A 13,363-nucleotide genomic window follows, 5' to 3' on the forward strand; every position below is an offset into this window, starting at 1 on the left:
TGATCACCAGTGTTTTGAACTGTGTATCTGATAGGCTGGCTATTTCTTCATCGCTTAGATTTATCGACTCTGGGGCTTTGAGTTCTTCTTGAACCATGATATTTTGGTCTGTTTGCGCCTGTTACGTATGAGGGGCAGAGCCCTAGGTATTCACCAGGGCGGGGCCACCCAGGTTGCTGGTTTGTAACGCTATATGTGGGAGTGTGGTCAAAGAGGGGCAATAGCGGTCCCCTCTGCTGCTTCCCACTGCTCAGGCCTGCTCGGTCTGTCTCACTGCTCACTCCTTCGCCTGGTTTATCTGCACGCAAATGTGTGACCGCGGTCAGCCTGTCGCCTTGCGCCCTCACTGGGTCTGCCCATTGCCACCCCTTGCCTGGGATCCACCCACGGCTGCCTGAGCTCCTGCGCTCCCGGGTCTGTTGGTCCACAGATCTTTCCCACCAGATCCTGCTCCGCTGCTGGCTCCACCCCTCTTACCGGTCTGGCTGAATGGTTCATTGTTGTTGGACTTCTGTATAGTTCAATTTTCTGTGTTTTGGTTGTGTTTTTGTTACTAAAACTTTGTTGTCTTTAAAGTTGGTTGTGCGAGGAGGCCCAGTGTTTCCACCTGTGCCTCCATCTTGGCCGGAAGTCTCCAGAATTTATTTTTGTATACAGTGTGAGGAAGAAGAGTCAGAGTCCTGCACTGGCTGGCATGGCTCAGTAGACTGAGGGCTGGCCTGCAAACCAAAGGGTCACCAGTTCAATTCCCAGTCAGGGCACGTGTCTGGGTTGCGGGCCAGGTCCCCAGTGTGGGGTGTGTGAAAAGCAACCACACATTAATGTTTCTCTCCCTCTCTTTCTCACTCTAAAGATAAATGACTGAGGTCTTTAAATAAATAAATATACAAACGCTCAGTTACTGAATAGAGAAATGAATGCTAGCCCAAGATATACCCCTGGGGGGCTTGGTAGACACAGACCATTTCTTTGGCCATCTCTAAGCCTGTTTCCTCAACTGTCAGGTAGACAACAGATCAGCCTGCCTGTTTCCGTGGCCACGGGCAGTAGCAGGTGTGATAGTACAGTGAAAAGCATGAAGTGCTACACAAATACTAACACCAAAGGCAGAGGGTATCAGCTTTGGTGAGCGGTGGGCCAATCTACTAAAAAAAGAAAACTAGCGTTAAAAGTCAGTACTTGCCTTTTCCGAAGATTAAGAACCGCACAGTCATGTTGACAAACATCCAGGAGAATCCCAAGAACTGCACAAGGTTATACATGAACAGGTACCCTTTCTTCAAGCTTATTAGAGCTGAAAAGCGAGGCAAGGCAGCGTGTTACCAGCAGGAGTCACAGTCACAGCAGGAGAGGGGTGTGCAGGGCACACGGGTATAACTCCACCCCTTTTTTCTACTTGGGTGCCCCAAGCTCCCACTCCAAGACCTGGCCCCGGTCTGCACCAGTCTGGCTCCTGGTCCCACATAGAAACAGATGAGGAAAAATTGTGAGGAACACTGTACACCAAGCCATGTTTTCAGCAGTCTTTACCCTTAGAGCCTTAAAGGATAAGTATACAGACATAACTCCAAAAAGAATATATCTCAGGAGAGTATATTGGAATACCTCCCAACCAGGGAGAGAAAATGGAGACGCTGACTTCTCCTTTGGCACATCCCAAATGGAACAAAAAAGAGATAAACAATCTTCTCAGCTCACTCCTAAGACAGGACAAAGGGCAGCGGGAGGAAAGTGTGGGGGTTGACCGTTCCGCCATCCCTGCGCCCCGACAGGGCTCCTTCCTCACGTACGCCAGCCATGCCCGGTACCAGTGACTGCGGACACCCCTCTCCTCCGACTGACTTATCAGTTCGGTTCTCCTCCCTCATCTGGCCACACGCAGTAGAACCTGCCTAATATTTGTTGCATGTAGCTGTCATCCCCTAAGACCATAAATTCCTGAAGACAGGATAGTCTGTGAGCTCCATTTACCAGGTAGGGGAAAAAGCTACTAGGCTCCTCGTCATGTTAATATAGTCTACAGTTACTTCTCTGGAATTTCTTTAAGGTCATACAGGTCAAACTAGGTCAGAGAGAAAAAGAATAATGAAAGAAATTCTGATATTTGATCATATATTCGTTCAACCAAGCACTAACTGAACACCTCCGATGTCCAAGTTCAAAGGGGCAGTGATGGGAATCAAAGAACTTACAGTCTAAAACCGTAATACAAGATAGAGTGATAGGTAATGTCCTGTGAAAATTTCAAGGTGAGAAAATGACATTAGACTGGGGAAGTGGGAGTCAGGCAACATCTGATCTAGGCTTTGGAGGATGGGTGGAATGAGGATATAACCAAAGGAGGAAAACTACAAACCTGGAAGGCAAGAGAATAAGGGATATTCATTTTGTCTTCAGCCTAAGGTTTGTGAAGACTTGGCTAATTAGAGTGAGGGAAGAAGTGAGGAACTTAAAGTCACGGCTGAGCCAAAGGGGCAGGATACAGGGAAGGATAATTCCTAAGACAAGAGCTATGGGGTTCCTACCCTGCTGCCACAGACGTACCCCTAGACTACACATATCTTGCTTTCACACTCGGCCGATGCTCAGATAAACACACTGAACGGTGGTGTGCTAGCACAATCAATCTTATTCTAAGGGGCCAAAAAAGCCAGCACCAATGGCTTGACTGACAACACCAATATGTAAAACACAAAAGCAGAGTTGCTGTGAATGAAGTCTGACTGCTCAGGTGGCCGACACGTCCGAAGCATCTCTGCGCACCCCAGGGGCACCCTGAAACATAGTCTGAAAACCACTGCTCCGCAACTGCCCACTTCCCTGTTTATGGCAGGCCAAACAAGCACCACTAGAACCTGAAAGAGCATGAACAAACAAGGAGCCGTCTTTTATCATTTTTTTAGCATTAGTGTTAACTCACGAGCTTTCACAGCCCTCCCTCGAATGTAGGCTCTTAGTGCGCAGGTGCTATGACAAATTCATCGGCTCCACACTCAGGGGACCAGTGCAATGCTTGTGGTGCAGCAAGTTTACTGGCTAGCTGTCGAAGGTAATCTGTCACCCAGAAGATAATACACTTACAGAAGTTCTTGTCTGTGAGTGGTTGGACAGACAGAAACAGCAATGGATTTGTTAAGGCTGACAAGCACAGCTATCTGTGTCACGGCCCTTAAGATCTTGGTTGGGAGAAAAACACCAGGTTTGGTCCTAGATGATATTTCCACATGTCCACGCAGCACATGCTGCCCCCTAACACTAGACCAGTGCAAGAGACGAAGGTTCTGCCATACTGCTGTACCAGCCTGGTATTCTCAGATGATGTTAGGCTCCGAACCCTAGGGAAAGAGTAAAAGGAGGGCTCCTACCGTGGATGTGCACAGCGTACGCCCTGGACACTGAGGCTTGCCCATCAACCCACCTACACCACATTAGCTCTCCTACCACCTCACACTCACCCACCTCTGCCACAAGCTAACTGGTAACTACCACTGCAGTGGGGCAACTTACTTTCAGGGGAGCCTTCACTTTCAATTCTGAGTTTATTCAGGCGTTCTTCTTCCTAGAATTTGGACAGAAGTTTTCCAAGAACACAAATTAGAATTTCCAAATACTTGCAAAAGTCCATATGCTGGAGAAGTGACCTGACCCCTGAAAGCTACCTCCTCTAGCTGCCTTCATGCTTCTTTGGGAAAATGTCTTAGTTCGTGGAGTCAAAAAGCCTGACTCCTCCTAACTAAGTAGCGTTAGCATCACAGAATGCCCATCCAGGGGTCACAGAACTAGGCCAATCAGCGGGCTTCCAAACTACAAAGTGGGTAGGCTTGCAATCTTAGAGCTGGAAGGACATCCAGAATTGTCACTGCCATAGAAACAAAACAGAAATTTAAAGCAGAAAGCAGATTTCTATTTTATTTTTTAACACCTCTAGATTTTTAGAATAATTTTTCCAGAATCTGTAATCATGCCTCCACCTCAGTATGAGCTCATATTACGTTACTATATAGATGGCTACATGTAGAAATATTTATGATATATGGCCATGTATAGCTAGCATGCACGCACACGGCTCATTGCTCCTACAAGCGAGGGTAGTTCCCCCGCAGCAGTACTTTTTTCCCTAATAAAAAGAACAGAGTTCTTTGAAGAATGGCTGATTCCAGGACTGGAGCAGTGAATATACAAAGTAAGCCTGGAGCAATTTATACTGCCAGAAATTAAGGAAGAGCGGAAGTGGAGTGGGAGGGAGGGACAGAGGGCAGGAGGAGGAAAGAGCCCCAAAAGGAAGGAGCCTTGAGCTTTGTCAAAGGGCCGTAAGAGCCAGCTGAGGGAGTGCTAACTGCCAAAGCTGGAACAATTTGAGCAACAAAATAAACAACATAGTACTGAATTCTAACCCAAACTATAAAACAAATATTCATGTCCATACTGGTATTTTCTTTAATGACTAAATAAATAAATGGGAGAGAATAATCTCCAATGCAGAATAATTCCAAATAAAGTACGCAGATACTCTACCCTGAAGATGGGAAGCATAACTCCCCGCTCCTTAAGTGTGGGCTATGCATAGCGACCTCCTCCGGAAGAGTACAGTAAGGGAAGGGGGGGGAAGTACCGTTACAGTGAAGAGACCCGACAAACACACTACCTCGGCCACACAAGCAAGATCAGGATCAACAGTGATATGTCATAGAACGTACCCATGACATAGCATGGAATGAATGAAACCTCTAAAGTCTTCCTCCCCCCAAACCAATCACCCTAGTCTAATCACGGGGGTGGGGGCAGGGAATCAAACAAATCTCTTGGAGGTTCAGTCTATAAAACTGATGACCACATCACCAGGTCATTAACTGAATTTATAATTTGTATTTATTCTATCAGATCTTGATAAGTATCTGAGGTGGCTGAAATAACTTGAGTTCCTCATGACTTCTGTCTAGATCCCAGGGTGCTACTGACCTTGGCTCTGAGCTCCATTTCCGCATCAGACTCATCCAGCCAGCGATCAAAGTCAGGGGCCAGAAACAGCGGGCGCTTCTCCTGCTTGGTGAGTCGATCCCACCACTGACTCACCTTCTTCTGTACCGTAATGTTTACCTGCCTCTGGGTCAGTTTGTAAACAGGCTACGAGAGAAAATGAGAATGTGAGGACGCCTTCTCCCTCCCACCCCCCAGTCCTTCCCCTGAAACTGTCCCAAGCCAGTGTGACCACAGGAAGAAATGGTAGGGCAGGCTTATTCCCCTTCCTTCTCTGCTCCTACAAGTCCTGACACCAAAAGAACATCTGGAGTCCAGACCAAGGACTGACACAGAGAAAGTCTGGGAAGAACATCATTTGTCTTTCTGGTTCTGCCAATGAACGACACAGGAGGAAATCGAGATAAGAAAGGCAGAGAGTCCTGGTCATCCTACAAGAAAGTAGACGAACCTCCTGCCAGATCTATGACATGCAAGGCACTATATCCAGTCACTGTCAAGTGCACCCTCACCTTGCAAACTTTCCTCCCATGAAAATGACTGAATTCAAACAATCAGTGGTCCCTGGCACAGACAGTCCTTATATTAGAAAGGTCTGGTCAGGGCCAGACCTATACTGGAGCAGACACGGCTTTTTCACAGCAGTTAGCCTAGGGAGTCTTCCCAACTAAACTCGAATTCTTAGAGGCTGTTCCAGTTCATTATTCTTCTCCATGGCCTCTCCTTTGCCTCCAAAGCAAGACCCGTGACAAGTTCTCCACCATGAGAATGATGGAGAGGCCGACTATTAAAACAGCCAAACAACTGAAACCTCCTGTAGACAGAGATCAATGTGCGCAAGCCCCCAGAAATCGGAGTGTAATTCCAGAAACTGACCTATGCCATGTGTTAGATTCTCTCGCCTCCTGTTCCAGAAGCTTTCTCAAGCTCTGAGAGACAGGAAACTGCAATATATGTTCAGCATTCTTTCTAAAGATCAACTGTCTCAGCCTTTTCTGATTTCGACTGCCCCTCCGGCAAAGTCGAATGAAAGCAGCCCCGCAGTGTGGGCTTCACCCACCCTGTGTAGCTCTGCTCTCTATGGGTGCCAGGCTCCTCTCTGTCATTACTGAAAAAAGAGGATATCAGAGCTGGGAAACACCCAAGAGATCACTAGCCCCATCTTTCATTTAACACATAAGGAAACTGGAACTCAAGAAAGTGAAGGGACTTGTGCAAACCGCTAATAAGCGGCAGAGGACTTCCACATGGCTCTGCAGCTAAAACATGTTCCAAATAAAAGAACTATATTCTCCTTTGGTTTTTATCTTCTTTCCCACCACCCCTGCTCCCCAGTCCACTAAAGGGCTAATATTTATTTCCTAAAATAAAAGGAAAGAACTTACCTCTGGCTTCACAAGCTCTAAGAACTCCAGGTAAAACTCATAGACGTTATCTCCTTTGGCACCATGTCCCTGAGCTATAAGGAAAGAAATGCAGGTTACTGTGAACCTGAGCAGAGAAGGCCATCCAAAAGCTCCCTACAGCTTTTCAGAAGTATGCAAATATTAACAGGTCCTGCCGGAATGGGTGAACGCCCATGAAGAGCTACTTAACAGCTAGCTAAGGTAAAGCCAGACAAACGCTTATCTCCACTTGTCCTTCTGCTGGTCAGTATTTATTCAATCTTCCGCCACAGCCCTGGAGATGCCCAGTGCAAATAATAAGCAGGAAAAAGAATACTGAAAGCAAGGCCCAAGGTATCACATAGATATAAATCTAACTTTCACTTGTACTTTGGTGCTGAGTCCAAAGCAGAGAAGACGCAGGTTAAGGGAAGTTGCAGGGCGGAGAAATGTTGGATGGTCTCAAAGAAGACTCTGGACCTAACACCTCCCAACCAGGGAGAGAAAATGGAGACGCTGACTTCTCCTTGGGCACATCCCAAATGGAACAAAAAAGAGATAAACAATCTTCTCAGCTCACTCCTAAGACAGGACAAAGGGCAGCGGGAGGAAAGTGTGGGGGTTGACCGTTCCGCCATCCCTGCGCCCCCACAGGGCTCCTTCCTCACGTACGCCAGCCATGCCCGGTACCAGTGACTGCGGACACCCCTCTCCTCCGACTGACTTATCTATCAGTTCGGTTCTCCTCCCTCATCTGGGCACACGCAGTAGAACCTGCCTAATATTTGTTGCATGTAGCTGTCATCCCCTAAGACCATAAATTCCTGAAGATAGGATAGTCTGTGAGCTCCGAGTGGCAAGATACACTTTTATCACTTTAACTTCCTTTCAAATATGTAACTCCTAAAAATAATAAAACAAAACAAAAATAAAAGTAAAACAAAAATAAAATTAAAATAATAAAATAAAATAAAATACCTGAGCTGCTGCCACTACTGCTCTCATCTTGAAAAGTAGATACAAAGTCAGGCGAGTATATTAAGGCAGATAGAATCTCATGTAAAACAGAAACTAGTCAATGGCCCATAACCCCAGTCACTTAGCAATGACATTCTGAGACTCTAGTACAGAAAGAGATTGGGGAGAATCCCACCCGTCGGGTTAACAGTGAATCCAGACCTGCCCTGAGGCAAAGCAGCAAGTGTGCCGATGACACGAGGAAAGGGGAGAGGGAGGCAGGTTCACAGAGTCCAAGACCATCAGCTGGAAAAGCTTTACATGCCACCTACAGGAAGCGTTTCTCAAACTGGTCTATCAGGGAGCCACACAGCCTCATTGAGAAAATTTCTGGGTTTTTTTTTATTTCATTATATGCTTTCAAAAAAAAAAAAGAACAAAGATCGTCTAGATCAGCGGCCCCCAGCCTTTTTGGCACCAGGGACCGGTTTCATGAAAGTACAGTTTTCCACGCACCAGGAGTTGGGGGCCAGGAGGCGGAGCTCAGGCGGTAATGAGAGTGCAGCTTTGCACTCGCCCCGCCGCTCACCTGCTGTGCGGGTCCAGTTCCTGACAGCCACCGACCAGTCCGGTCCGCAGCCCAGGGGTCGGGGACCTCTATCTGGATGGCTACCTTGTAAGCAAGCACTACCATACAAGTTCAGTGGCGGTGTCTGCGTCTGTTCACAGCTTCAATGAAGCAAAGTATCACTTTAAGTGACCATATTTACTCCTGACATGTGTCCCAACCTGGGTCTCTGGCCCTGGAGGATGCTAATGACATAATTTCAAATGTCTGTGGGTCCTCAAGTTTGAGAAACACAGCTTATAACCCAACCCCCTATTTTATATTCGTAGGTCCAGAGAAGCCAAAAAGTTGTCTGAGGTAGTAGCAGAATGAGAGCTAAAAGACAGAACTCCTTATTTCTAGTCCAGGATTTTTTTTTTGCTGTATCTACTGCCTCTCTGAGGGCATACCAGGATTTTAAATAAATTCTTGGACTTTCTTAACCATGTATTTCAAAACAATCTACTTTACCCCAAGAGTATCAGAGAGGTATGCATAAATAGAAAGTGAATTAAACAAATACATAAAAATAAAAAGAAACCACCACTGTGCTTCTTGAGCTGTGTAGGGAGCTGGGAGCATCTGCCCAAATACTGACCTTTGAAATGCAGTACATTTTCAGTGATGCTGATGGCAGGATTCTGTGAAAAGAGACCAAGGATGCGAGAAGGGGATTTTAATGAGGAGAAAAATGGAATTAAAACCAGGGGCTTACTGCCCTCTATCCTTCCCCCTTGGGGACTCAACCTCCTACCCTGTGCCGCCCCCAGAAAATACATTTAGTCATTTACTCCCATCTGGGTGTAGGATTTCTCTGTGCCCGTCTGCACCCATCTGAGATGGTCGCCTACTGCAAGAAGGGCCCTAAACTGCTCTAATGGTGTGAACGGTCAGACACTAAACCAATCCATTCTGATAACCGCAAACAGTGCAAGGTGCGGTGGGGGAGGTGCTATAGGGAAATACACAGGTTTTTAAGACTCAGCCTCTGAGCTGTGCAGGCAGGGAATCTAGTGGAACAGATAAGTCATTTCCAGTGATAAGATATCAAATAGCATCAAATAACATGCACTCAAGACCAAAAGAGTAGTAACCAGCACTAAGTGTTACAGCTCAGTCCACAAGCACAACGGGAACAGAAGGGTTGGGGAGAGCTTCACCAAACGTAAGACCTGTGTTCCAACACGAAGAACAAATTAACTCCAACAGGCAGAGCGAAGGGCTGTGGATGAAAATGAAACATGCAGTGCCTTAACCTCAGGCTCCACACTCTTAACCTCCATCCCAAGGAAAACAAAAAGAAATGGAAATTCTCCCAAATTGTTCCTTTCTTTGATCCCAGAGGTTGCTGTGTGCCTTTAGCAGCATAATTTAAAGTCAAACTACTTAACTCTTTGTCCAGTGGATGAGAAACAACTCACCTCCTACCTCCCAGCTCAAAGTTAGGAAGCAGCAGCATGTTTTCAGTGCCAGAATTAGCTCACTTATTTCTCCTGTAGGCCCCCTCTGCGCTGCATCAAAGGAAACCAACACGACAGGCTGCAGGCTGGAGACCAAGTGCACTGCCTTGCGGTGGGGGCCTGCGTGCTCTATTCAGAGCCAAGCGTGTTTGGAAAAGGGAAATAATGAGAGCATTGGAGCCAAGCTTTATGATGAGAACCTCCCCAGTGGGAGTGCAGATTTCAGGCTGAGCAGCTCTCCCAAAGAGGGTAATAATCTAGATGCTCTCTGGGGCAGGAAGTGGGAGTTAGGGAACCAAATCAAAGAAGGCTACACTTCCAGGGGTACGTTCCTCAGCAAGGGAAACAGGGTTTTGATGTCAATATTACTGTGAAGGCTAGAGTTCTGGGATGTCTTGGAAGTAAGTTTCCTACCTAGATCACTTCTTCCCCCAACTCTGTCTCCCATACCCTAACTCGCATGGAAGGAAAAATGGAGGTTGGAGGCCCCGTTTACTCTCCTCAGACAGACAAATGTGTGCAACCAAGGTCTGCGGGGCCAGCCACAGCACGGGTCCCAGAGTGCAGTCAGCACTTCTAGGAGCCTGACCTCAGATGCCACGTCAGCAGTAAGGGCAGCTCCTACCCAGCGGGGCACTGGGCATTTCAGGCTCAGCTTCTCCGAAGGTGGTGGCAGTGCAGGGATATTTCAGTTAAAAATGCTTATGCCGAAAACAAGTTCAAAATTGGAATGAGACCCTGAAGCAACAAAAAATTAACATTTTGCCCTGGCTGGTGTGGCTCAGTTGGTTGGAGTATCAGCCCATAACTGAAAGGTTACAGGTTCAATTCCCGGTCAGGGCATGTACCTAGGTTGAGGGTTTGATCCCCGGTCCTGGCACAGGAGGCAACCAATCAATGTTTCTCTTTCACATCAAAGATTCTCTCTCTCCCTTCCTCTCCCTCTAAAAAAGCTCCTGGGGTGAGGATAAAAAAAATTAACATCTATATTTATAAGAAAGATTGGCCTATAATCTCTCTCGGCCTCATGAATTGGAGAGTGTTACCTCTCTCTCCACCTTTCCTCTCCGCCCCCCAGAAATGTAAGTACAAGTCTGGGGGGCAGCCAACCTTCTAGGCGGCCCCCCAGCAAGCCTCACCCCATGGTATTTACACCCGTGTAGTCCCCTTCTCCTAACTGACGTCAGGTGTCATCTGAGTGACCTACAAAACACAGTGGAGACAACAGTGACTTCTGAGGGCAGGTCTAAGTCACTGAAGCATCCATCCAGACATCTTGGACTGTTCGCTCTGGGCCCACATCATGTGGAGACTCAAGCAGTCCTGTGTGAAGGCCCACCTGGAAAACTAACTCGTGGACGTCAGTTTGCCTCCAAGGTGAGGGAGACGGCCTTGAAGTGAGTGTCCCGGACTAGCACATGACAGACCTCTGACTATAGCCTGGTGAAGAGCGATCCCCAGCCACAACCACCCTGGTCCTTCTGAGGGACCCACAGAAACCGAGAGATGGTAAATGACTATTGTTGTTTTAAGGCCACTACATTTCTGGGGAGATCTGTTATGCAGCAATAGATAACTAAGAAAATTACTTCTGGAAATGTTTGGTAGAGTCCATTGTGAAAAGCCACTCAAACCTGGGAACTTCCTTTTGTGGGAAAATTTGTTTTAGTACTGATTTATTTGTCATTGTGCTATTTAGATTTTCCATCTCTTTGGTAGAAACCATCTTTACTTTCTAGGAATTTACCCATTTTATCTGACATAAATTTTATATTCTCTTAGCTTTTTAATGTTTGTAGCTTCTATGGTTCAGTCTTTTTCATTACTGATATGGTTTGTCTTAATCCTATCAAGAGGTTTTAATTGCCTTTTCAAGAACTTTCTGCTCTTCATTTCCTTCAACTTTGAAAGAATTTGCTATTTTTTTCTAACTTCTTGAAACTGACTCAGAGATCATTATTTGCCTTCAGACTTTCATTCTTTGCTTGTAATTAATAATTTAAATATAAGCATTTAAAAATATAAATTTCCTGCCAACTCCTGCTTTGGCCGTGTCTCTCAAGCCCCGGATGCAGCAGTTGCATTATCACTCACTCTAAAACATTTCCCGATTCCCATCACTGACTCTTCCCCTGAAATGCGGGTCACTGAGAAGTGTTTCTTAACTGCCAAACACAGGACTTTGTAGTTACGTTATTAATTTCTACCTCAAGTACACTGTGATCAAAGAACATTAATGCTCTGTATGATTTTAATCCTTTCAAATTTGTGGAGACTTGCTTGAGGAAACAGTATATAGTAAAATTCTGTGATGTTCTGAGTAAACTTAAAAAGAATGCATATTTTGGAATAATTAGATGGGATGTTCTATATATACCTTTTTGGGTTGATTGATAATTATTTGTTCACATAATCTGTTTTTATGGAATTTTGTCTTCTTATTCTATCAATTACTGAAAAATCACACTATTTTAAGCTTGTCTCTTTCTCCATGTACTTCTGTTAATTTCCATATAATAGAGACCATGTTACTAGTTATGTAAGTTTAATACTGTTATGTTGTCCTGGTGAATTGAAAGTTCTATCATAAACTTTCCGTACCTTTTCAGCTCTAAAAATACATTTTTGCTTAGGACTCTTAGCTGACCAATCAACATGGCTACAGTACAAGGACCTGCATCTGCACCTGCCAGGCACCTAGGCGCTCTCAGTTTGGGCCACTTTCAACTCAATTCATGGCTTGAGGGGTTTTGGGTCTCCAAAGTTGTATACATTTGGGCTACAGAATCTTTTGAGAGCCAACTAACAGTTTTAAGTCCTTGAGGACCTTTTCCTCTACTTTGTTCAGTGCCGGTACATACGGGGGTGGGAAGGCGGCGTGGTTTTACCTCTAATTCACCCTTCTTCTACAGGCGTGTACCTCTCTGAAGCACAGTCAGTGGGGAAAAGAAGGGTTTCCTATTACACAGTGCATCTCTGGTGGGACCAGATCTTACTTCTGCCCCCTGCACTCTGTCAGGCTGTCAAAACCAAAGTTCAAGTTCATGCAGTTGAGTAAATGTTCTCACGGCAAAAACGATTTCAGAACTCACCCTACCTCTCTGAGTTCCCACTTTATTTTCTAATTTGTTGACTCCATGATGATTTTAAGATTTATATTAAACACTTTTAGTTATTTTTAGCAGAAATTATTTTAGTTATTTTTAGTTATGATTTGCCCAACTTAGCCCATGTTTTACTAGAAAATTTCATTGTGCTTTTGCTTATGAAAAGAGAAGTGAATAAGGAAAAGAATAAAAGGTGTCTGAAGTCAAATGGACTTGGTATAAATCCTAGTCGTATCATACTTATTCCCTTCATTCCCTTTCAAATCCACAGCAACTGTCGTCATTTTTTAGTGAAACAATAAACCCCCTTATGTCACAAGACTGTTGTGACAACTATAATAACATATAAAGAGCCTGGCATCTAGTAAGCACTCACATTATGGTTGCTTTTTCCCCTCTGACTAGAATGCTCTTCTAAGCTCCCATTTCTATTCACCTTTCAAAGTGCAGGTCAAATTGTTGCCAGTGGGTGTGGGGTCCTTTTGCAGTCGCAAAAAAGGCATTTGGGGGGACCCACACACAAGAGTATGAGGTACAATGGTGAGGTTTATTGGAACAGAAATGGAAGGCTGCCCCGAGGTTCCCAGTGGCTCATCTCCGTCCGTCCCACTGTGGAAAAAGTCCTGCCTTGTCTTCACCAGGCCCCGAAACAGGGCCAGTATCCAGCAATTTTGTTCCATGCCAAAGCTGAGTCCAGTGCAGCCTTTGTTCCTGTCTGGCTGATGCAAGTCTCTGTTCCCGGCTGCACTCTGGCCAGTGCTTGAATGCCTGCACTTGGAGTCTGCCCAGCTGCCGGGCCGCAGGCGGCTGCTAGGCCCACGTGGCTGCTAGGCCCACGTGGATGCTATGGAGAGAGAATGCATGAGCCTA

At 45.8% G+C, this 13,363-nt stretch overlaps 1 protein-coding gene across 1 annotated transcript in view; it reads right to left on the reverse strand.

The window, feature by feature from the left end:
- HACD3 (3-hydroxyacyl-CoA dehydratase 3) overlaps positions 1–13,363 on the reverse strand; it is a 34,392-nt gene that overhangs the window by 14,290 nt on the left and 6,739 nt on the right. The window contains exons 2-6 of the mRNA XM_037155706.2: positions 8,525–8,567; positions 6,363–6,436; positions 4,960–5,124; positions 3,508–3,559; positions 1,184–1,294 (exon numbers count right to left, since the gene is read on the reverse strand). Of these exons, the coding sequence (XP_037011601.1) occupies positions 1,184–1,294; positions 3,508–3,559; positions 4,960–5,124; positions 6,363–6,436; positions 8,525–8,567 (445 nt within the window). The remainder of the gene's footprint in view (positions 1–1,183; positions 1,295–3,507; positions 3,560–4,959; positions 5,125–6,362; positions 6,437–8,524; positions 8,568–13,363) is intronic.

Source organism: Artibeus jamaicensis, unplaced genomic scaffold (assembly GCF_021234435.1).
Source record: "Artibeus jamaicensis isolate MK-2021 breed Jamaican fruit bat unplaced genomic scaffold, CSHL_Jam_final contig_548, whole genome shotgun sequence".
Taxonomy (NCBI): Eukaryota; Metazoa; Chordata; class Mammalia; order Chiroptera; family Phyllostomidae; genus Artibeus; species Artibeus jamaicensis.